The 25,454-nt window shown below is 53.5% G+C and overlaps 1 protein-coding gene across 3 annotated transcripts in view; it reads left to right on the plus strand.

Moving 5' to 3' along the window:
- Nucleotides 1-5,446, plus strand: part of SCARA3 (scavenger receptor class A member 3) — a 39,000-nt gene extending 33,554 nt beyond the window's left edge. For all 3 annotated transcript variants that reach the window (XM_084831443.1, XM_084831623.1, XM_084831534.1), the window contains one exon: nt 2,055-5,446. In XM_084831443.1, the coding sequence (XP_084687569.1) occupies nt 2,055-2,494 (440 nt within the window). In that variant the 3' untranslated portion in view covers nt 2,495-5,446. The remainder of the gene's footprint in view (nt 1-2,054) is intronic.
- The last annotated feature ends 20,008 nt before the right edge of the window (nt 5,447-25,454 follow it).

Below are 25,454 nucleotides of genomic sequence, written 5' to 3' on the forward strand. Positions count from 1 at the left end.
TTGTTTTATGGTGAATTGCCCTGGGAGACATTGTGGGTAAAGACGGTCTAGAAATGTAGCGAGTCAATACATAAGAGGAGCCTTTGGAGGAGAATGAGGGTCCTTTATTGTAATTCCACCCCGAGACAAATGCACCATCCAGCGTGCTCTCCAGACACATGTACAAGCGTGCACACCTTCAGAGATACACCCATCTGAGACACATGCCCATATTCTGCCAAACACCGCAGTGCTGTCTGTGCATGCTCTGCCCCAGGCAGCTTGCCAACAAATGGGAATATGTCCATGTGTGCAGAAAAGAGGCTGTGACGTGGCACGCCGAGGAGGAGGCAAGAGAGGCCTTGGCCTGGGCTGCAGCTTCGTGGTAGAGCAGGAGGTCCCAGGTCCTGTCAGTCCTGACTTACAGGCCTCCAGTTTCATTGGGTCCCAGTGTTCGGGGAGAGCCGGAGAGTGTTCTGGGGTCCAGAGGATGAGGGCAGAGAGGGCCTGAGCTGGGGATGGAGCTCTGGGCGCCGGCACGAGGAGCAGTGCTGGGGGGCTGCAGAGGAGGAGTGGCTCAGCTGCGCTACGTTGTGGGAGAAGCGACGTGGCGGCCCCTGCAGGAGTGCCAGAGAAGGCGGGAAGCGGCAGGGCCCGTGGTCTGCCTCTGGTGCAGCAGAGAGCCGCTGCAGGCTCCCAGACCCTGTAATCCAGGTGCCTGGAAGCTGGCAATAGCTAGTCAGCAGTGAGGGCACTCTGCACATGCTCAGAGCATCCCTTCATTTCTACTTCACATGTTCCGAGACTGAGTTCTGGAATTCAGCACAAGCCCCAGAGCAAATGAAGCCCTAGACGGGGGGCCCAGACAGGGTGTCTCCCCTCCCTCCCTGATCCCATGCCCAGGGGAGCCCCTCTTAGGAGCTGCCCCCTGCAACGCCTGTGGGGGCTGCCCAGTCTCCCCAACCCAGATGCTCCAAGATCCGCTTGGCCTGCCTGCAGCCGGGCTCTGGGATGCTTCTTACCATGGAAAAAGAGGGCAGCGATCAGCAAGCTGGCACAGGCCGGGGCCCTCCGTGGGCTCCGCCCCAGGCTGGCCCATTCATGGGCCTGGCCTGCCCAGACGGCCGCCTGAGTCAACACAGGATGGCGTCTGAGTGAGCTTGCAGAGGCCAGCTGGCTGGAGGCCGCAGCACCCGGAGGCGTTCCTTTGGGAGTTGCTGGAGAGCTCCCAGGCTGAGGTGGATCGCGCTGTCTGAGCACAGGGCGTCCCCAGCCGCTCCCGGCGAGGGACCAGGCTGAAACAGTGGGGCGGCGGCAGCTGCGATTGTTTAAGGAGAAGCATTGCAGGGCAGCTGCTCCAGACTGGACTCCCCCAAAGTGGCAGAACGCGTGTCCTGGGAACTGCAGGGCAGTCTTCTGAGGGAGCACCAGGGGACGTTTGGGGGACGTCCCTCCTCTCCCCTCCCCCCTCAAAGCGCTGGCTGCAGGGCCGGCTCCGGCACTGGGGGCTGACGAGGTCCGACGTCCCGCGCTGGTGCGGGCTTTTCACTGCCCTAGGCAGGGTGGGTCAAGGACAACTGCACAAAGACAGGGCAACCCGGGGTGCCTTCGCAGACACCTGTTCCACAGTCATAGGCACGTAGCGTGTGAGAACGTGTGAGGGCCCAATCCCGAGCACTGCTTCCTGTCTGCTGGGCACCCTTGGTTCTGCCTAGGCTGCCTGCGCGATGGTGCCTCACTTTGCTTTTGGGTTTTTTTGCTTTGTTTTTTAAAAAATATATATATATTACATTTATATCCCGCTTTTTTCCTCTTGCAAGGAACCCAAGGCAGTTTACATTATCTTCCTTCTCTCCATTCTGTTCTCACAACCCTGTGAGGTAGATTAGGCTGAGAGTCAGTGACTGTCCCAAAGACACCCAGGGAGTTTCCTGGCCAAGTGGGGACTCAAACCCAGGCCCCCCCAGGCCCAGTTCAACAATTCCACCCCCCACCACCACACTGGCTCTCAACATTTCCTTGGATAGAACTGCATGTTTTCCTGTTGTCTATCACTGCCCTTTCTTCCTTCCCAGGTGTTCCTGGCCCCCCAGGCCCCAGAGGATTCAGAGGAGACCTCGGCATAAAGGGCCCCCCTGGAAGCAGAGGACAGAAAGGTGACCCTGGGAGTCTGGGCCCTCCTGGGCCCCAGGGGGCCCGAGGCTCTCCAGGCCCCCCAGGTCCGCAAGGCGAGAGAGGCTCCGTGGGCACAAAAGGCTTCCCTGGATTCAAAGGGACCAAGGGCAGCTTGGGACAAGGGGGGGGCAAAGGACAGGCAGGCCCAAAGGGGGACGGGGGCCTGAGGGGGCCCGAGGGGGCACCAGGGCCAGCTGGATCACATGGGCCACCAGGGAGACCAGGCATCCCCGGCCAGCCAGGCACACCAGGCCCCATGGGGCCACCCGGGCCAAAAGGGGACCCTGGGATACGAGGCCGACCAGGGTTACCAGGGCCACCCGGGCTCCCAGGAATGTGAGCTTCTCCTGCTTTCCCCACAAAAGAGACAGTGGTGGATATGGGCAGCTGAACAGGGACTCTTCTACTGCAGGCACCTGTTTTGGCCCCAGCCCCATGGAACAGTCTGAGAGCAGCATCCCCCGGGCCTCATTTATTCTACATGGTCAGGCTCGTTTCCAGCAGCTTGCAGGTGGTTTAGGAAATTGCTCCAAGTCGCCAAATTTCCTGCACCGGGGAAACTTCAGGCAAAGAGTTGCTGCTGCTATCTCCACCCACCCAGCCACCCCATTTCAAGCACCTTCCTTATCCCCACCCCACCCACTGCCCTGAGACAGTCACGGTCTGCTCTGGGCGTTCATCCTTCAGAGGACTCCTTTCTCAGTCTGCATGGTGCAGGAAAGTGTTACAATGATGTTTGGGGGGAAAGAGCAATATACTTATGCGTGCAAATTTCAGTGCGTATGCCTGTATGTGTGTGCCAAGGGTTGCCACCGGTTTCCTTGGCCCTGCTCCTATGCCTTTAACAACAACTTGATGCACGGAACACCAGCCAGCAAAGCTCTTCCTGTCCCTTGTTTCCATGGCAAGTCAACCTTCCCCTGCTGCTATGTTTTGGGCCTTTGTTGCGCACGAGCAACAAGCACACACAACGCTCATAAGAGCAGGTCCACGTGCAACTTCCTCCTCCCCTGGCTCTTGCGAGGCGGACTTGGGAGCTGCGTCAGTGCCAGGAGGCGTCCTAAGCTCGGGGCTGCAGGCAGGGAGGGCTGGGCCTGCCCGGTGGATTTGCAGCAGGCAGGAGCTGCCATGGCTGGGGGGCCCCACGCTGGCAGGAGCGGCAGCTCAGGGGCAGCAGAGCCCCCACTTGGCAGGCGTGCACAAGGGCCCAGCTCTGCACTCGGACTTGCAGACCACGGTTTCAATTTTGGCAGGGGTGTGTGCATGCACGTGCGCATGCTAACTCACATTACTGCTAATGCACACTTGTGCACATGCATTAATGCACATCAGTGTTAATCCACATTAGTGCAAGTAGAATGAAATCCTGGTAAAAAGGATCCAATGCTGTCAATGAGCGGACAACAGAACATAAGAAGCCTGACGATCCGCAAACGGCAGATGGCAAGCCAAAATCCACACAGCGCTAGACTCCCACAGGAACCCAGGAAGCCGCCTTATGCCAGGGCAGACTGCTTGTCCCTCTGGCCCAGAACTCCCAGCTCTGACTGACAGCGGCTTTCCAGGGTCTCAGGCAGAGAAAGGCCTCCCCAGTGGAGGCTGGGGCTCCGATGTCAGTGGGGCAGTGGATCTGCTCCAGGTTCCAATAGGAACTCTTAACGGAGCTCTCCAAGACGGGCTCCCCCAGGGCAGTTCCGCGTGTCGCTCAGAGGCTACAGAATTCCACCTGAACTTCTGGGCTGGATCAACAGAATATAGATGAACCTACTGCAGCCCCTCCCCACGGTGCAGAAAGCAGCGAGGCCATTGTCTCAGACGCTGGCCCTACCCCAGGGAAACATGGATGGGGCGGGGATGCATGCAGCCCTTGCAGCCCTGGCCGGCACGAATGCAGCCTGCAGGGCTGACATGAGACATTTTGCCCTGCCGAGCCATTGCACAGCACCATCCCAAAGTTGTGTCCTCTGTGGCCGTGCAAAGGATTGTGGGGCACACCTCTTGGGTGGCACGTTGCTTTGTGGACACCCCCAAACTATTGCTGCCCCACCTGGCCAAAAGTGGTCTGCTGCCAGCTGTGTCTTGCGAGCATCAGTTGCGTGCTTCCCCGTGTGTCTTGCGCATGCACGATCTGTCTCTGTGCATGCTGCCCCTCAGCGTCTGTGTCTGTGCCTTCGCTCCATGGTGCAGCTGGTTTGCGTCATTGGCCCCCTTCGGCTGTGTAACCCTGTTCTTTACGTATGATATAACAGCAACCACGTGTATAATTCCCAGACCAATAAAGATATGATTGTAGCAGTGTGGAGTAACTGCCTGACGTCCATAGGAGAGGTGGGCCGGGGGCATCCCAGAACCAACAACAAAGAGAAGAGCTGCAAAGAGCTCCCAACCAGCAGCCCCTCTTCAACCTTCCAGAGTTATTGGAAGGTTTTAGAGAGAGCTGGATCTACCACCAAAAGAGCCTGTTTCATTTTCATAGGTGCGAGATGTGTAAACGTATTTGTCATGTAGCCCTTTAAAAGTGGGGGAGGGAGAGTAAGTCTGCCCACTCCCACCCGGTTGTCTCACCATTTACAAAATATTTAATTTTCCTTCTATGGCACGTTCAGAGCACATTGGAGAACAGATTCTTTCTCTTAGGAGTGACATTGACTCGACCAGAAGCCGCTTGGCTTGGTCCAGTTAACGGCTGAGTTGCATGGATTACTGCAAGGCATGTTACAGGTAATGGGGTTTGGAAAATTCAGTCGACGCAGGATGCAGCGCCACCAAGGGCTAGGGAAAGCCAGTTTCAGACCATGGGACTGCGATCTCCTGGCCCCGTACTTGGCTCTGTTTGTTTCCAAGCTGAGCTCAGGGCGCTGTTTCTTGCTTTTAAAGCCTGAAGCAATTCCAGACTGGGATAGCTAAGGGGCTGCTTCTTCCCATGTGAGGAGATGCATGTGCTGCGATCCTCAGCTAAGGCTTTGCCGCCAACCGCCAGCTGAGGTGCATTGGGGGGGCATGCAGGGGGGGGGCTTCAGCAGGGCCACTGAACTCTGCCCCAAGAAGGAGGGTGGCTCCCTCTTTGCCTGTGGATGTCTGATCGAGACACCCCTGCTTTGGTGAGCACTTGATCCGGATTATGTTTAAAGACCTCTAGCTCCGGGGATGTGTTTTTGTACAGGCACTGTTATTTTTATCCCACTCTGCTGTTTCCTGTTGTCGTTGTTTTATGTTTTATTGATCTCGTTTGCATTTTCTGTTTTGCTGGCTGTTGGGCCATTCATGTACTTAAAAAAAATTCATAGTCATTAGCTGCCTTGAAAGTCTGTTACAGATCGAAATGCAGGATATAAATACTGGCAGGGAGGGAGGGAGGATGAACGTTTCCATTTCAGGCCATTGAAGGTTGGTGGCCCCAATGTCAGTGGGCGGTAAATCCGCTCCAGGTTTCGGTCGGAACCATTCAGAATGCTAAAGCAGCTATCCAAGGTGCAGAGCATTAGAGTTCTGACTGAAACCCAGAGGGGATTCTCCTCCCCACTGGCACTGGAGCCACCAGCCTCCACAGGGGGATCTAGTCCGGCTGCTCCCTGGAGGAAGTCCCAGTTGCAGCATCCCCAACCAAGGACTGTCCAGCCTCTGCCTGGAGGCCTCCTGTAAGGGGGAGCCCATAACTGCCCTTCTAAGTAACAGGCTCTGTTGCCAAGCTGCTCTTACTATCAGCAACTTTCTCCTAATGTACAGCCGAAATCTGCCCTCCTGCAACTTGAGCCCCTGAGAACTCGGCCTGCCCTCTGCGGCAGCAGGGAACAAGTCTTCATCCTCTTCCACCTGACAGCCTTTCCAGAGATTTGGAACATTTACCAAGCTGCCCTTGCCGGATCAGCTCCTGTGCTGCCAGAGTGGCGAGTGGGAGGCTGCTCCAGCCTTCTACCACATTCCATCCCTCCATCCTCTCAACCCACTCGTCCTGCTCCTGCGTCCCCATGCTTCCTCCCCAGTCAGCCCCGCAGGACCCTCACTGATCCTGGCAGCCGCCTCCAGCCCCCTTTCTCCCTGCCGCATCCGTGATGTTCGGCACAAGCTCTTGGTGCTCACAAAGCGCCTCCCAAGCACAGCCTGTCTCCCCTTCCGGCCGGCCGCCAGTGCTTGCTTGGCACACAGCAAAGAAGGCAGAGCAAGGCTGGAGTGCACATCTCCCGGGAAGCATTCAGCCTGGGCACAGGACCGCCTTGGCCCCGGTCTGGGCAGGCTGGCTGTGGTGCTTCGCGCTCCTTTGACCGGGACAGCGAAGGAGCCCATCCCAACGGCTGCCTCGCCCGTCCCAGGGCTCGCCGTCGCTAGCCCCCCAGCGGGCAGAGTGGAGATGATGCCATCCCCAGCCATGCCCATGGAGAGTGCTCTCAGCAGCAGTGGTGTCGTGGAGGCAGCGCTCGCCAGGACACAGTCCCGGCACTTTCTCATGAGCAGGGGATCTGATGTCATCTGCCGCCCCCCTCAGAATGCCCTGCTCCCTCTGAGCTTAGCTGCGATCCTCGCCGTAGCTGCAGGGGGAATGAATTTTCCAAGCAGCTATGTATTGTTCCATGTTGCAATGCAAAGCATTAGGGATGACTCGGTCTGGAATGAGCAATTAAGACCTCTTCGCTTTACCAAAGACGGGGTCCTGGTGGAGATGAAGACTCCCAGAACTGGTTGGTTGATACGGATCGACACAGCGGCCTGAAATTTTCGGGCTGCCCTTGGAGACTGTCACAGTGAGCTCCCGCATTTCCAGATTTACCACTGCACCGCTGCTGAAGAGCCTGACACCCCCCGTGCCTCGACCGGAGAGCGGGCCGGATCGCGGGGGCGGGGGGCTGTGTGTGCACTTCAGCCTGCGTTTACGGAGATGCCTGCAGGCTCCCAACCCACCGCTTGCTCTGCTAATGACCCCTAATTGCAAACCCGCACCCTTTTGCTGGCTGTTCCGCACGGTGGATGCAGGGCCAAAGAGGCTTCCAGGCGCCTGCTCTGCTCCACTCCCAGCTGGGAGCATCTGGAGAACAGCTGCCCACGGCCGCGGACGGTCCCAGGGGCACAAAGAGCCTCCCGCCTGCTCCAGATGGAAAGCTGGTGCGTTTTTTTTCTCGGAGGGAGGCTGCTCCCTGTGGATGCCCGTTTTGGGCATCGACACAGCGGGGGGAAGAGTGTTCTGGGAGGAGCGGATTCTGGCTTGCCAATCAGGGTTACGTTCACCCCTTCCCTGCCAGCATTTCCAGCACTGACCAGGTGAAGTTGCCATCTTTTTTGTGGTGGGCTGTGTCAGGGCATGCTTTGTCATGTGTCTGGCACCCCTCAAGGTCACAGCTCACCAAAACTTTTTGAGCGAACTTGAGCCAAGATGGGATGTGGCAAGACATCACTGTCGCATGCACCGCAAGCATGCTGGAGTGTCCACAAGGCCACGTATCCTGCCTCAAAAGAGGCAGCTTGTGATGGCTCCATCCCAACAAGCTCAGAGCAAAACAGCCACTCAGTAATGCTCCCGCAGTGGAGGTCGCATCTATAGGAAGGACCCACCACCATCAGTAGGATCTCTACTTTTTCTGGCAGCACATCACAGCGCACAGGTAGAAATTCAACAGGTAAAACTCCCCATTGTTACATCTCGCATCTGCTGGAGTGCTCCTGTTGTGCAGCAGTTAAAAGCGCATGAGCCCTGCTGCCAGAATGAAAGGTGTGGAGAATGTGGAGAGGGAGAAAAATGTCTCTCCCTCTCAAAATACTAGCAACCGGGGTCATCCCATGAAGCTGATTGGTGGGAGATTCAGGACAGATCAAAGGAAGGGCTTCTTCACACAGCACAGAGTGAAATTATGAACTTGCTACCACAGGATGTAGTGAGGGCCACGAGTTTGGATGGCTTTAAAAGGTGGTTGGACAAATCCTGGAGGAAAAGACTATCAGTGGCTACTAGACCTGATAGCTGTGTGCTCCCTCCAGTACCAGAGGCAGTGAGCCTATGTTCGCCAGTTGCTGGGGAATATGGTAGGGAGGGTGCTGTTGCGCTCATGCCCTGCTCGTGGGTTCCTGGTTGACAGCTGGCGGGCCCCTGTGTGAACAGAATGCTGGACTAGATGGACCCTTGGTCTGATCCAGCATCAGGGCTCTTGTGATGTTTTTATGTTCTAACCCCCCTACACCCTCCCTCCAATGTTCAGTCAAGGGTGTCTCCTCTCCCACATCATAAATAAAGGCTATTTTGGGAAATACATATTGGCTAGAGGCTAGATGCTTCTCCTGAGCAGGAACTGAGTGGAATCATCTCTGGAATAATGAGAAAGGGGTGGCTCTGAATCATCTATGATAGCCAAATGGCCAGATTTTTTCTTTTCTAAAGCCTAAACAGCTTTTGTGTCTTTAATAGTTGCTCAGTCTACAGAAATCAGCACCTGAAGCATGGTGTGAAGATAAGAATGATCATCTGCTGACGACTAGAGGTCAAACTGCTGTTAAAATCATAGGAACAGAAGCCAATAAAAAAGCTGGCAACCCTGGAATCAAGATTCACAGTGCAAGAAGAGCTCTGCTGGATCAGGCCAAGGTGGGTCCATCCCGCCCAGCCTCCTGCTCTCCAAGAGCCAACCATGGCCCCGTGGGAAGCCCATGAGCCCAACAGCACCCTCCTGCTCGTGCTCCTCCTCAACTGACACCAGAGGCTGACGTCTTCTGCACGTGAGGCTCACACAGCCACTGAGACGCGTGGCCACTTACAGGCCCCTCCTCCTGGCATTTGCCTGCAACGGAGGCGCTGAGCTTTGGTCAGCCTGAGGGCCGAATTCCACTTCAGCCAAGCATTGGGGGGCAGCACTCCAATGGTGGGTGGGGCCAAAGGCAAAGTGGGCAGGGCTGCAGGCCGAAGGGGTGGGGCCCAGACACCAGCCCATTTGAGAGTGAAGCTCCCCTGGCCAGCAACTCGGCCACAGAAGAGGCGCTCTGGCCTCTCAGAGCGGGGGGGGGGGGGCTGCACAAGAGCTGCGAAACCATCAACCAATTGGGGGCAGGGCTGGGGCCTTCTGGGGAGCCCTGGGGGGCTGGATTGGGGCCCCAGGACGGCCAGGTTTGGCCCGGAGTGGAGGCTCTGAACCCATGGCCTCTAAGGACGTGGGAAGACCACAAAACACCCTCCGACCCCAAGGCAGGGCACGGGAGCCTTTGTGGCCTGGGGCCGAGGGGCTGGGCCTCCCAGCTGGCTTCGTGTCACATCTGGCGAAATGTCTCCAGGAAGCCACGCATTCTAAACGTTCAGCCGGCATCCGGTGTGTTGTTTATAAGGCACAAAATCAAACAACTTCAGTGGAGGGAAAATTTGCGAGTTTTGGCGGGGAGCGGGGGATCACAGTGTGTTTATTTATCTGGAAAAGCTTGCTACGTTTTTTGATCTTTGGCAGAATCACACCAGCCAGAGAAATAACATGTCCCCAGTTTGGGGGAGTGCCTGGAAGTGGCCTGGTTGGTTCTGATTTCCTTCATTTTTTAACTTGGGGGGAGTGTGTGTGACACAACACAACGACAGCAACAGCAAGGCTTGCCACAACAGTGTGCATGATTTCTCAGGAGGCCTGATCCCTTTTGAGGATATATTCAGAGCAGGGTTGAGGCCGCAGTCCTGTGCAGATTTCCCAGGGAGTAAATCCTACTGAAATGAATGGAGCTCTCTTCTCTGTAAACCTGCATAGGATCAGGCTGCTAAATGCAGAAGCCAAGAGTGGGATGACAAGTGAAGACTTGAGTTAAGATGTCTGAGGGCTTAACTGGAGGTTACACAGAAATCTATGAGATGAAACTCAAACGGCCTCCCCAACTTTTTTTTAAGAGAAAAGCTACTCTGCAAGGGGACAACAAAGAGCAGAGAAGAGGACTTCAGCGTTTCTCACCCATCAGGCTTCTCCTCCCCAGAGCCCACCCCCAGCATTTCCTTCCCCTCGCAAGGCTCCAAAGCCAGTTTGCAAGGATGAATGCGAAACAAAAACCAAAGTCCGGGGTGGGGGGTTGTTTTGCAGATTTCTGTGTAGCATTTAGCTCAGTTCTTAAGTCATTTTTCCTCATTCCTTGGCATCCTGAGGGACACACTGGAAGTTATGTGCAGCAGTTTTTAATGACGCCCCGGCAGATCATTTGAAGAGCAGCCTCAGGAGTGGACATTCTGAGGGGAAGAGCATGTGGGGGCAGCAAGTGCTTGACCCTTTCCCTGCTGGACTATTTATTGGTTTGCTTTGTACCTCGCCTTTCTACCAAGAAAAATGGCACTCAAGGTGGCTTACAATCATAAATAAAACTGGATTAAAACAGGAATAAAAGGTATGCACTGAAACACAATTAAAAACAGAACAATAACGGAATGAAAACAGCACCCCGCCCAACAGACCCGCTTCCATGCCAAAGGCCTGCTTGACTAAAAAGGTCCTTGCCAGCCTGCAGACGGTCAGCAGAGGGGGAGTCAACTAAGCCTCCCTTGCTAGAGATTTCACAGCCTGGGGGCAGCCACCAAAAAGGCCACCAAATGCACCTCTGAAGGCAGCGGTATCAAAAGAAGGGCAAATAAAAACCCCTTCCCCCACCCCACTCCTCACCGCAGCCTTGCCACACATGCTGTTCGGGGGGTTTATATAAACAGTTGAGAGTGCCTGTTAGAAAGGCCTCCCGTGAAGCATCTTGTTTGTCTCTTATTCTGCCACCACAGTTCTTCAAGAGTTGAATATCATATTTCTGTATTTTTTATTTGCTTTTTGTAACCAGCCTCTTCACAATCAGGGCCTCACTCTAAAGGGAGACAGAGGCTGAGACAGAGAGAGACTCCCTCTAGATCAGCCTGGTGCCCTCCAGATGTGTTGGATTACAACTCCCAGCATGCATCTGGAGGGCACCGGTTGGGAAGGCTGATCTAGATCCACCCTGGTCTTGTGACACATCCTGAGAGGCTTCTGCACACACAGTTCACCTTAATTCAAAGCAGGCAGACACAAAATGTGAAACACAACTATTTTCTTTTTGTGGTCAAGCCACACGTGCTGATCTTTTGCTGACCTTTCTTAAATTCATCAGATATTTGCTGACCAACTAGCACAGTTTGCTAGCTCGTATAAGCTATTTAAATCACTGGCTGGAAAAGAAAGATGCTTAAATTCTTGCCCAAGAATCAAAGGACCTAAGAACCTAAGATGAGCCCTGCTGGATCAGACCAAGGTCCATCTAGTCCAACAATCTGTTCACACAGCAGCCAACCAGCTTCCTGTGGGAAACCCACAAGCAGGACATGAGCACAACAGCATCCCCCCACCCCTGCCCAGGTTCCCCAGCAACTGGTGTAGAAAGACACCATGCCTCTGTTGCTGGAGATAGTATAGGGCCATCAGGACTAGTGAAATGACATGACATGTTTTCACCCCAACACTTCCAGGCATCTAATTCTTGTTCATTCTGTAGGCCTGAACCAGGCATGTTGGAGAAATGTGCAACGCTTTCAAATGTGTAGCATTTCTATTAATCCAACCTATGGATTCCAGAGCAGACAGGCTTTTTCCAAGTTGTGCAGAGTTGCAGACCTTTTTTAAAACTTTGTTTTAATTGGGGGGGGGGGGTTGCGCAAATCTGCACTTGCACAAATGCAAACAGGAATGAAATTCTACATCCCTAAAAATCCAATCCCATCAATGAGAGACAATGGAACAAAAGACACCCGACAACCCATGAAACAAAGACGGAACAGATTTATCCAAATCTGTACATCCCTGGCCTGAACCTATAGCAAAGTTCACCAGAGCCAAAGTAGATGCAGAACAGAGGAGAGTTTACAGGCTTTTAAAAGATGCGGGGGAAGATTAAAAGATGCGGGGGAGATATGATAGCGCTCTTCAAGTACTTGAAAGGTTGTCACAGAGAAGAAGGCCAGGATCTCTTCTTGATCATCCCAGAGTGCAGGACACGGAATAATGGGCTCAAGTTACAGGAAGCCAGATTCCGACTGAACATCAGGAAAAACTTCCTGAGTGTCAGAGCAATACGGCAATGGAACCAATTACCTGGGGAGGTGGTGGGCTCTCCCACACTGGAGGCCTTCAAGACGAGGCTGGACAGCCATTTGTCAGGGATGCTCTGACTTGGATTCCTGCATTGAGCAGGGGGTTGGACTCGATGGCCTTGTAGGCCCCTTCCAACCCTACTATTCTATGATTCTATGATTCTATGATTTTGACAAGATAAAACATATGGAAAGACATTTTGGATCCCCTAGGGTTCAACAAGCATCAGTTCTTAGTTGCAGAAATTCTGGCCCTGCTCCCACCCCCACCACCCTGCCGAAATTGTAAAGGGAAATGGGGACAGCTGCAGCTTATCTCTTAGTGAGAAAGAAGAGATAGCAGAGAAAGAAGGGGGAGAGGTTTCCTTCCCATAAGCTCCCTTCTCTTTCCCTCTCCCCCAGTACTATTTCCTCTCTGGGGAAAAACTTGCTAACTGAGCTAAAAACACACACACCATTATCTGGAAAGAGGAAGGAAATCTGAACAGGAAATTGGGTCAACTTGTGTTGGGCTCTTCCCCCCTGCAGGTACAGGAAGACAAGGTTGTAGGGCCATCAAGGACATGAGGATGTTGGAGAACTGTGCTCAGTCCACACAGGGAATATACCTGAGTACCAGTAGTAGACTTTGAAATGCAGGCGCTTATCCTGGCGCGCAAGCGCGCACACACACACACACACACACACATACACACAGTCATTGGGACATAGAAATATTATTATTATTATTATTATTATTATTATTATTATTATTATTATTATTATTATTATTATTTCTATACTGTCCCATAGCCAAAGCTCTCTGGACAGTTTAAAAAGTTAAAGCATTAAAGTACAATATACAAAGTTCAAAAACCATTTACATAAAAGCATAGGGACAGTATATACAAACAACATATAACTAAATATAACTTTGAACTAAAAACAATGTTTAGAAATTCCAACAATAAAACACAGCTTAAAAACAGTATACAAACATTAGCAAAAGGAACAAGAGCTCTCAAAAGGGAAGGCCTGCCGTAATAACAGTGTCTTTAATGCCTGCTTAAAAACCTTCAGCAGGCGCATTTCAACCAGCCAGTCGTTCCACAACTGGGACAGCAAAGGAAAAGGTCCCCTGGCGTGTGGCTTCCAGTCTCATATTAGGCAGCCGCAGCAGAGAGCCCTCAGAGGACCTTAGGTGGCGGGCTGGGATGCAGGGGAGAAGGCGCTCCCTAAGGTACCTTGGACCTAGACCATGCAAGGCTTTAAGGGTAAGAACCAGCACTTTTGTTTTGCTTGGAAACAAATTGGCAGCCAGTGTAAAGATTTTAAAACTGATGTAATATGGTCTCCACGGGGTGTCCCAGAGACCAACCTGGCTGCCATATTTGGTACCAATTGAAGCTTTCGAACTAAATATACAGGCAGCCCCAAGTGCAGCACATTGCATAAATCACGCCTAGACGTTACCAGTGTGTGCATCACTGTTACCAGGTCCACATGTTCCAGGACTGGGCGTGGCTGGTGCATCAGCTGAAGCTGATAACAGGCACTTCTCACCGTTGCCGCCACCTGGGGTGCCAGGAGCAGGGTTAGGTCAAGAAGCACCCCCAAGCTACAAACCTGGTCCTTCGGGGAGAGTGCAGCCCCACCCAGAACTGGTTGACATACCTCAATACTTGCATTAGGACCCTTCATGATGAGCACCTCTGTCTTGCCTGGATTCAACTTCAGCTTGTTCCCCCTCATCCGGCCCATTATTGACGTCAGGCAGTCCTTCAGAGGAGTCATGCCTTCCTTGGATAAAGATGATAAGGAGAAATAGATTTGGGTGTCATCAGCATACTGACAACACCCAGGCCCAAACCTCCTGATGATCTCTGCCAGCAGTTTCATGTAGATATTGAACCGCATCGGGGATAGAAAAGCAGCTACATCCTGCTTTTCTATTCTTTATACTCAAGAGGATAACATTCTGGTAAAAACGAAACACAGACATCCAAAGCAAGCAAAGAAACAAACCAGTAATAAAATCTCAATAAAAATGTATGGGGCATGACTGCAACCCCGTGCATGGTGCCTGGGAGCAAGTGCCATTGAGCTCAGCGGGGCTTGCTTCTCACCACATTAGCTCAACTGGTAAAACACAGGGAGCTTTAACAGAAGGTCTGCAGCCAGCCGATGTGCATGCTTCCACCTCTAGCAATGCAAACAAACATGCAAAGAAGTCTTCCCATGGAAACTGCTGGAGTGAAGAACCCCGTCAAAGGAAAGAAGCATTATGCAGCTCCAGCTTGAGCATTTGCCCTGCTCTCTGACTTCCTCTATGCCAGCCTTCCCCAACACATGTTCCTGGGGATGATGGCAGTAGTAGTCTAACACATCTGGAGGGCACCAGGTTGGGGAAGCCTGCTCTATGTTAATCTGTCACAAACACCAGTAAAACCTGAAAGCCCCATTATCCCCTCATTCCCTTGCCACAGCAAGGCGCATCTGTCAAGGCAAAGCTCGTCCTCACTCCTGCAAAAACCCCACTGAAATGAATGGGAGCTGAACTCTCCATTTCCAGTGGGGATTGTGTGGATGGTATCCACTGTCAACACATTTCACACCTCCCTTGGCCTGCCAGTGGAAACAGCCTGCTGCACACCCGCCGGTCAAAGCAGCCCACCTAAGAGGGGCAGAAGATGTGCTAAACAACGATGACTAGGGGGCGGGGTGGGGATTTTAAAGCTGTTCCCCATCTGTGGTCAGTCAGAGGGCTATGTGGGAAGACGCCTGCCGCTGGAGTTGAGAGGGGAGCCTCGCGTTTCCCTCCGTGCTTCATTTCTGCCTCTGCGTTCTGGCCTATCATGGTCGTGCCCATCCCCTTCTGCTTCTCTGGGCCTGGCTTGGCGAGAGCGCCGCCTCCCTCACACAGGCAAGGTGCTGCCGCATTCCTCGTGGGACTGGAGCAGGCCAGCCTTGGAGGGAGAGCCGGCTGGCCCCCCATTCCTCCCTGCTGGGGGTCCCTGAAATTTAATCTGGCAAGGCTCCCGGGCTTCTTCCCCCCAGCCTGCCTGGCCAGAGAGACGCCAGGAGGGCAGAGGCCTGATTGCAGGGTGGAATCAAAACAGAGCCTCTCCTCCCCCCTTCTCCAAACATCCGCCCCCCACGCGCACCCCTCACCCTGCATTTTCAAACAGCCAGCAGCGTGGGAAATAGCCAGCAAGCTGACAGCATCCAAACCAAATGAAGGGTTGAATAAAACCACAAACCCCCTGAGACCTGGAAGGGCTGAACTGAAGGGGAGTGTGGGTGTATTGTTTGACTTCCACTCTCCAAAATAGATCAGCCAGCCTCAAGAAAAATATGTTTTTTTTACTGGCAAAGGGGGACAAAGTTGTAAGAAAGCAGGGGAAACTAGCAGGGTTCCCAGCTCAAACCCCCTGGCATCTAAAGAGGCAACTAAGCTTGTCTATCAGCAGAGAAGGACCATTTGGAACTGTAAGGAAACGCTGGGAGGGGAAGGATGAGGGGAAAGAAAGCAGCCATGTTGCCAGGGATTTGGATGGTCTACCTCCCTGGAAATGCAAAGCTGTGCAAGGCTGGAATCTGGAACTAGCTACTATTTTTAGTGTCCTGGGAATTTCAACTTTCATTTTTTTAAAAGCATGCTCCTGGTCCTTATTATAAGCCCAAAAACATTTATGTATTTTTTTGTTCAATTTATGAGCTGTCCTATTGCTGAAGATCTCATGAGGGCCATGTGGCAGGATCCCAAAAGTCGTTGGGAGGACTGAGACTTCCAGTGCTCAGGAGGTGGGGAAGCTACGCTGGGCAGAACTCCTTCCCTTCCTTCTGCGGAGCCAGCAGTAGCAGCATAAAGGATGCTGCGATCTCCCCACTTCAAGGCTGGTCAACACAAAGAAAGATGCACCGTGGAATTGTTATGTGCCTCTATCGTGCAGGGTTTGGGCTTGACCAGCAACGGTTTGATGTTAAATTAGTGCTGGGAATTTACTACTGTTTTCCCCAGCTTGCTCGGAAGAGGCAGTGTGGTAGAACCAAACTACTGCTGTTTGCAAAGGGAGGTGGAAAACACATTCCAATGGCAGTCGGCCTGGAGAAATGTCATGCCCCCCCCCCCGCCTCTGTGAACTCAAAAGGATGATCAAAAGCAAATGCTCATGGGGGCACGCACGCATGCATGCGCGCACACCCCGTGACAGCAGCACGGCCCGGTTCAGGTCACAAGACTCTCTGGCGCCCAGAGGCCTTATCAATAGTCCAGGGAGGTTACATGCCGCTACCCCATGACTGTGGGAGAGGGGGCCCCATCCACAAGGAGAGCCCCCACTTCCGCTGCAGTGTTGGGTTTGGCATCTCTCGCGAGGGAGCGGGGGGCCCTGTGCGGCTTCCTCCAATGTGGAGGGGCGGCAGCCGCCAGCCAAGCTGTGGAGCAGGAGAGGTGGTTTGCCACCCAAGGGGCTGTTCGGTTCCTTGCAGTCCTCGGCATCCCTCTCAAAAAACAAGGCCACGGCCCAGTCTGCCCACAACGGCTCCTGTACACGCTCCATTCAGGTGAATGGGACAGACACAAGAGCAGCTTAGAATGACCGCTGGGATGCTGGGGAAATGTGGCGGCGCTCTTCATCCTGGCAGCCCCAGGGAAAGGCCTAGGCAGGGGGAGGGGGAACGACACCTGGGACCATCACAGCACCTAGCAAAGCCCCATTTAAAAGTCTGCAGCTGCCTCCCGCCAGCCATCTTAAGGCTGTGACTGAAGGCAGGCTCCATGGCTCCAGCATCAGCTTACTTATTTCCTCCCCCCACCCCCCACATTGTTTACCTTCTAGCCTGATGAAGAGCTCTGGAGAACTTAGAAGCTTGCATGTTCTTTGGGGGCCTTTGGGTTAGCCCAATACAGGTATTGTCCTAAAATAGATTTTGACCTTTCTCTTATGGCCCACATGGCTACCTTTGCTTTTTGGTGTGTGTGTGCTTTTCTTTACTGTCAGTTCACACGCCAGCATTGGTCCATGACTCACAGAGGGCACAATTCTATTGGGAAAGGCAGCCACCTCCGAACTCGGAGGCAACCGCCTATCCAATGCAGGGCAGGAAATGCGTGGAGGGGATCACCCCCTCCGCACTTCAGCCACCCTGCATTTGTGGCTAGACAGCTGATTTCAGTTGTCTAGCTGCGGGAAGGTGGAGCAGAGGAAGTGGTGGCCAGACGACACATTGGATGTGTCATACTTCCGCCTTCTGTGCCCCAGAACGCCCCTCAGAATGCCCCATTTACACCGCTCTGGGCTCCTCTTCCGAGCGTGGGGTAATTCTGAGCTGCCTGCGAGGCAGTGTGGCAGGTGGGGGAAGGTCGGTTCTCAGGGAACCGACCTCAGAGCGTGGGCTCCGAGGCCGGTTCTTGGAAATCGTCATGTCCTATGGCTTTCTAGCCGCTGACCAGCAGCCATAGGATTGCTCCCTTAGTGACCTTAACCAGAGGTGGGCAACCTACAACTCCCAACAGCCCTAGCCAGCATAGACAATGGTGAGGGACAATGGGAATTGTAGGCCAAAACATCTGGAGGGCCACAAGTTGCCCAGCCCTGCCTTTGGCCACTCTCTGTCTCTCAACTGACGTTCCTGATTGGTAAAATGGGGACAAAAATGGTCTAGCTGAGCAGCATTTTCAACATCAGTTAGTGTGTTTGGTTTTTCAGATACAAGGTGATTAATGAATGTTTGATTGCTTAAGTGTATAAGTACCATTTTAAAGAGGGTGGGGTGGGGTGCTGTTGCGCTCATGACCTACTCTGGGCTCCCCATTGGGGCCTCTGGCTGGCCACTGTGGGGACAGATGATAGATGAGGGAGGCCTTTGGTCCAATCCAGCAGGGCTTTTCATATGTTTTTATGCCTATAAAGCACGTTGCAAATTTGAAGTGCCACTTAAATAGCAATAGTAATCTGGATTCCCAAGGACCAAGGATATTAATATTAGTACTCCTTGGTACATTCCACATGGTACTTTCCCTGTGGTGCCGGCGAGTATCCATTTCCACGGGGGGAAAGCATCACCTGAGAAGCACAGAGCCGGCCTAAGGGCACCAGGAGTTGCCTGGGGAGGCAGCGCCGGTGAGGTCACTGGAGAAACAGTGAGCAATCCTTACATGGCGCCTCGGAAGTACCTCTGTTGTGACTGTGTGCAAACAAAGACTCACTTGCATGCCAGCATCCTCTGTGCCAAGGGGGCTGACACTGGGGGTTGGGAAAAGTCTTGGCTCACCGCTGGGGCTTTGCATGGAAGAGGTCCCAGGTTCAGCGCCCGGCATCTCCAGGAAGGGCTGAGACAGACAGTCCTCTCTGAAACCCTGGAAAGGTGCTGCCAGTCCGTGGAGACCATGCCAAGCTAGAAGGAGCAGGGGTCTGGACTCCGTATCAGGCTGTACCCAGTGGTGCAGTGGTAAATGTGGGTGTGCAGGCCCCCCTCCTCACAGCCCCCACCACCACATCCCCAAGGAGCATCCAAAATTGCTGGCAGCTGGGTGCATCCATGCCCACACACCAGGTCTAGCCATTTTCAGCTCTACCAGGAGATGGTTGCTTATAAAGCAAATGGGTCTCAATTGCCCATTCAAGACAAGCCTCCCCAGAATAGCTGACATCAGCCCCCGCAACCTGGCGCCCTCCAATTGTGTTGGACTACAACCCCCATCGTCCCACAGCCAGCTCTGTGAGCTGGACAGCACTGTACCAACTCCATCTGATACGGCGGCTGCGCCCCTACCTTCCTGACCATCTGCTCCCATCAGTAGTACATGCCCTGGTCTCCTCTCACCTGTGTTTATTCAGTCAGTCGCTTCTGACTCTCCATGGCTTCATGGACCAGCCCACTCCAGAGCTTCCTGTCGGCTGTCGCCACCCCCAGCTCCCCCAAGGTCGAGTCTGTCACCTCCAGAATATCATCCATCCACCTTGCCCTTATGTGGCCAAAGTACTTCAGTTTTGCCTTTAATATCATTCCCTCAAGTGAGCAGGCTGGCTTTATTTCCTGGAGTATGGACTGGTTTGATCTTCTTGCAGTCCAAGGCACTCTCAGAATTTTCCTCCAGCACCACAGTTCAAAAGCATCGATCTTCCTTCGCTCAGCCTTCCTTATGGTCCAGCTCTCGCAGCCATAGGTTACTACGGGGAAGACCATTGCTTGAACTATGCGGACCTTTATTGTCAGTGTGATGCCTCTGCTCTTCACGAGTTTATCAAGATTTGTCATTGCTCTCCTCCCAAGAAGTAAACGTCTTCTGATTTCCTAGCTGCAGTCAGCATCTGCAGTAATCTTTGCACCTAGAAATACAAAGTCTGTCACTGCCTCCACGTTTTCTCCCTCTATTTGCCAGTTATCAATCCAGCTGGTTGCCATAATCTTGGTTTCTTGGAGGTTTAACTGCAACCCAGCGTTTGCACTTTCTTCTTTCACCTTCTTCATAAGGTTCCTCAGCTCCTCCTTGTTTTCAGCCATCAAAGTGGTATCATCTGCATATCTGAGATTGCTAATGTTTCTTCCAGCAATTTTAACTCCAACCTTGGCTTCATCAAGCCCAGCACGTCGCATAATGTGTTCTGCGTACAGGTTGAATAGGTAGGGTGAGAGTATACAACCCTGCCATACTCCTTTCCCAATCTTAAACCAGTCCATTGTTCCATGGTCTGTTCTTACCGTTGCCACTCGGTCGTTATACAGATTCCTCAGGAGGCAGACAAGATGACTTGGTATCCCCATCCCACCAAGAACTTGCCACAATTTGTCATGATCCACACAGTCAAAGGCTTTAGAATAGTCAATAAAACAGAAATAAGATGTTTTTCTGAAACTCCCTGGCTTTCTCCATTATCCAGCGGATATTGGCAATTTGGTCTCTAGTTCCTCTGCCTTTTCGAAACCCAGCTTGTATATCTGGCAATTCTCATTCCATGAATTGCTGGAGTCTACCTTGCAAGATCTTGAGCATTACCTTACTGGCATGTGAAATAAGTGCCACTGTTCGATAGTTTGAACATTCTTTGGTGCTTCCCTTTTTTGGTACGGGGATATTTTTTCCAATCTGTTGACCATTCTTGTGTTTTCCAAATTTGCTGGCATATGGCATGCATCACCTTGATAGCATCATCTTGCAACATTTTAAACAGTTCAGCTGGGATACTGTCGTCTCCTGCTGCCTTATCATTAGCAATGCTTCTTAAGGCCCATTCAACCTCACTCTTCAGGATGTCTGGCTCTAGCTCACTGACCACACCGTCAAATCTATCCCCGATATTATTATCCTTCCTATACAGATCTTCCGTATATTCTTGCCACCTTTTCTTGATCTCTTCTGCTTTTGTTAGGTCCTTGCCATCTTTGTTTTTGATCATAACCATTTTCGCCTGGAATTTGCCTCCAATGTTTCTAATTTTCTGGAAGAGGTCTCTTGTCCTTCCTATTGTATTATCTTCTTCTGCTTCCGCGCATTGCTTGTTTAAAAATAATTCCTTATCTCTTCTGGCTAACCTCTGGATTTTTGCACTTAATTTGGCATATCTCCCCCTATCACTATTGCCTTTTGCTTTCCTTCTTTCTTGGGCTGCTTCCAGTGTCTCAGCAGGCAGCCATCTTGCCTTCTTGGTTTTCTTTTTCTTTGGGTTGTTTTTTGTTGCCGCCTCCTGAACTTCTGTCCATAGTTCTTCCGGGACCCTATCTACTAAATCTAGTCCCTTAAATCTATTCTTCACCTCCACTGCATATTCATTAGGAATATTAGTGAAATCATATCTAACTGATCTGTGGGTCTTCCGTATTCTCTTTAGTCTGATTCTAAATTGTGCAATAAGAAGTTCGTGATCCAAACTACAATCAGCTCCAGGTCTTGTTTTCACCGACTGCATAGATGTCCGCCACCTTTGGCTACAAAGGATGTAGTCAATCTGATTTCGGTGTCGACCATCTGGTGAAGTCCATGCATAAAGTCATCTCTTAGGTTGCTGGAAGAGAGTGTTTGTTATGCACAGTGAGTTGTCTTGGCAGACTACTGTAATGCGCTCTGCGTGGGGCTACCCTTGAAGATGGTTCGGAAGCTGCAACTGGTGCAGAACGCGGCGGCTCACCTGATTAAAGGCAGCCACTGGCGTGATCACATCACTCCGGTGCTGAAGGAGTTGCACTGGCTACCAGTTGTTTTCTGGGCCAAATTCAAGGTGCTGGTTTCGACCTTTGAAACCCTTTACAGTTCTGGCACAGCCTACCTCAAGGAGTGCCTCCAGCAACACCAGACAGGCCACTCAACAAGATCAGCCTCAGATGGCCTTCTCTCTGTCCCATCAGCCTGGACAACTAGGCTGGTGAGGATGAGGAAGAGGGCCTTCTCTGTGGTGGCCCCCATTCTGTGGAACTCCCTCCCTAGGGAACTCGGCCATGCCCCCTCTTTAATGAGCTTCCGCCACACGCTGAAAACTTGGTTGTTCAGGCAGGCATTTGGGGTTGGTTAGGGAAATTTTAGAAAATGTTTTAATGTGTAATTTTATTGTTTTTAAACTGGTTGTATTGTTGTACATTGCCCAGAGTGGCCAGGTGACCGGCCAGATGGGCAATTAAGAAAATAAATAAATAAATAAATCTATCTATCTATCTGGAGGGCACCAGGATGGGGGAGGCTGCCTCACATGACAAGGAACAATATTGTGTTACTGGGAAAATTCATTCCCCCCCAGCTACTGTGAGGACTGCAGCTGAACTCCAAGGGGACAGGGAAGGGGGGGGGCAGATGACCTCAATGTCCTTGCTGGTTAAACAGTGTCAGTGCTGCACCCCTGCAAGCCCCAGCTCCACAACGCCTCCAGCAGTTTCCGATGTCTAAAGGCCAAGCAGCTGCTTGTCCCACACTTTTTCGTGCTGAAAAGCACTCAGTGTTGTCCTCCTGCTGGCCTGTGCATTGAAGATCACGGGGAGGGCTCAGCTGTGCGGGCCCCTCCCTGCCCTTCTCGCTGCCCGGACCAGCGTCCCCTGGACCAGGCCTGCCTCTGCCAAGAGCATCACACTCTGCTCTGGCTGGGCTTTGCTGGCCATCCTGAGCACAGCAGACACTGTTCTGATGACATTCTGCTAGCTTGGCAGCTTCTTTCCATCCGGCCCCCCTTTGCAAAGGCAATGCGAGTGTGGGGCTGGCCCCTTCCCTGGGATAGGGTGTGCATGCCTAGTCATTATGTGCAACATTGTGCCTTTCATAAGGAACCAGAGGAATGCCAGAAGAGCCCTGGTTTGGCCTGCGTAGGACCCCCGGTTTGATCCCTGGCAGCGTCTCCAGGGAGGGGCTAGGAAAGCGTCCTGCCTGAAACCGGCACAGCCCTTGCTGCCAGGCAGCATCAGCAATAGCGGGTTAAGTGGACCAGGGGCCTGACTCAGCACAAGGCCGCGTTCTATATTTCTATGTCCTGCTGCTGGATCAGACCAAGGGCCCGACCGGTCCAGCATCCTGCTTCCCGCACCAGCCAACCTGATGCCTCTGGGAACAGGGCATGAGTGCAATAGCCTGTCCTCCCCTGCTGCCCCCCAACTCAGAGGCAGATTGCCTCTGAAGAGGGACGTCCAAGGGCCTCACGACTAAAAGCCCCTGCCAGCCTCCACTCCGCCTCCTCCGTGAATGTGCCCCATCGCTCTTTAAAGCCACTTAAGCCAGAGGCCGTCACTGCATCTTGCGCAGGGGACGCCAGACTGTGTGCTGCGTGAAGGACTCCCTTTTGTTTGCCCTGAGTCCGCTGCCCCCCACTTTCCCTCCAGCAGCAGCGGCCATGCCACGGGGCCGCAGCGGCGAGAGGGGAGGGAAGCGGGCCGCTCGGTCAGCAGCGCCGAGTGACCCCCCGCCCCCGCCTCCATTCGAGCTGGTTGCAGACCCGCCACGCAACGCGGAGAGCGGGCGCCCGAGGCGGCGGGCTGGCCTCGCCTCGCCCCTCTCGCGCCGCGGCTGCTAGGCGCCGCCTCGTTTCCGCGGAGCAGCGCGCCGCCCCGGGAGCCCTCCGGGCGGAGCGGCGGGGCCCGGAGCGTGGGAAAGCCGCGCGCTGGGTGCGCCGTGCGCCCGCGCGGCCTGGCGCAGCTGTTTTGCCCCGTTCTCCGTAACGGGTTTCCTGCGGCAAAGAGAGAACGGGGGGCGGGGCGGCGGGGACGCCTGGCGGAGCGATGCCCGGGAGCCGACGCCACCGGGCGCCCCCGCAAATTCCGGGCGGGGCGGGGCGGGGCGACGGCGCGCGAGAGCCCCGCCTGGAAAGCGGGCGGCTCTCCCGGCCCGCCAGGCGCCGCGCGGCGCTCCTGCGCCCGGCGCGCCCTCCGTCCGAGCGGGCGGCACCGCCTCGCGCGTGGCCCCGGGGCCTCCTTGCCCAAGAGGCTGCCTGACCGACCGGCGTGGCAGCCCGAGTGTGCACGCGCAGAAGAGGGGAGGGGGCGCGCGCCTTTGATTTTCCCCTGGGCCTGGGGGCTCCCTTTCCGCGTCGCCCTTGTAATGCGCGTGACCGGGGCCCTTCCGGCCAGCGGCTCCCGTGCTGATCCAGCCATCTGCCCTGCAGCTCCCCACGGGCGTGAGGCAGGCGGAGCGGGGGCCCAGGGCCACCCAGCTAGCTTCACAGCTGAGTGGGGACTTGGACCCGGGTCTCCCTAGTCTGGGCTGGCGCCCCGCCCACAGTGCCAGAAATTAGGACCTCTGTGGGCTCTCCTTGTGATGAGGCGAGCCCCAGCCCTCATTTCACCCATGCGGGGTCCACATCACCTCCCCTGTTAAGGAGACCCCGGCCCAGCCTCTGCCCTGCTGCCCTCCCCCGCATTTCCCGGAGGAGGAGGGGTGCTTTTGGCCTCCTTCCTTAACCCAGTGGGGGCACCGTCATCTTCCGCCCACCCCAAGAGCTGCGGAGCCTTGTTCCTGGCCGGCCGGCCTGCCCAGCGGCTCCTGGGGCAGGAAGGGGGCGGCAGCAGGGAGTGCTTGGTTGGCTTTGTAAGTTTCCATTCCAGGAGATTCTGGCCTGCACATTCGAAAGGCACCAGCCCGGTGACTCAGCATTGTGCCCAGCCCCTCAGGGCACCTACATGACTCGCAAGTCATAACCGAGTGGGGTGCTGTTGAAAAACAAGAAATAAGTGCCCATCCCACGTGGGCTGCGCGAACAGAAACTTTACAGGCACAGCACAGCCACAGGCCTTGAGCCTCAGGGGCAGGACACTAGATGAGCCAGGCAGACTGGGTGGGTGGGGGAGCTGGTTTGGGGGCAAGAGCAAAGCCCAGTGGCACCTGGTACAAGCAAAGGACAGCAAAGGGCTACAGCTGATGACTCAGGAGAGGAGCCTGATAAGACACGGGAGGTAATAACAAAAACTGCCATTAGAACCAGAAAAAAACCGCCTGGCTACTTTGACTGCTGCTCAGCAGGGGAGCACCCACTGTGCATCCCAAAGATCCCAGGTTCAGTCAAGGTAGGACCAGGAAAGACCCCTTGTCTGAGAACCTGGAGGTCAACAGCCAGTCAGTATAGGCTCTGTGCTTTTCTCTGCTCAGAGAGAGGCCAGAGCAATCACTCTATGGCTTTCTCTGCACAGAGAAAAGGACCGGTCCCTCTCAGTGGAAATCGGAGATTATACTGATCACAGATAAGAGCGGGGAGAAGAGTTCCTGACTGGAGATAAGAGCTGGGGTTAAATGGCCTAAATGGCTTTGGACCAAAGTATTTAAAGGAACTCCTCTGTATAAATCAGCTGCCTCTGACTTCAGATCAACATGGGAGGCTTTTTTCCAAGCACCTCAGATACATTGTGCATCAGCAAGGAAGATGCATAATGTATCTGATATGTTACAATATGTAACATGTCCCTAAGATCAGCTGCTGTCGCAGAGGACTGGAGAATGGCCAATGTAACACCAATTTTTAAAAGGGATCCAGGAAATTACAGGCTTAACATCTGTTCTGGGTAAATTGGTTAAAAGCATTATTAAAGATAAAATTAGCATATAGAAGGACAAGCCCTGCTGAAAAAAATCAGCATGGCTTCCGCAAAGGTAAGGCCTGTCCCACTAACCTTTTAGAGATCTTTGAGCATGTCAATAAACATGTAGACAGGAGTGATCCAGTAGACATTGTTTACTTGGACTTCCAAAAGGCTCTTGACAAAGTCCCTCACGAAAGACTCCTGAGCGAACTTAGCAGTCATGGAATAATAGGACAGGTCCTCTTATGGATCAGCAGCTGGTTAAAGAACAGAAAGAACAGAGTAGGAA

Source organism: Heloderma suspectum, chromosome 1, assembly GCF_057233095.1.
Source record: "Heloderma suspectum isolate Gila_16-S chromosome 1, 16-S_ref, whole genome shotgun sequence".
Classification (NCBI taxonomy): domain Eukaryota; kingdom Metazoa; phylum Chordata; class Lepidosauria; order Squamata; family Helodermatidae; genus Heloderma; species Heloderma suspectum.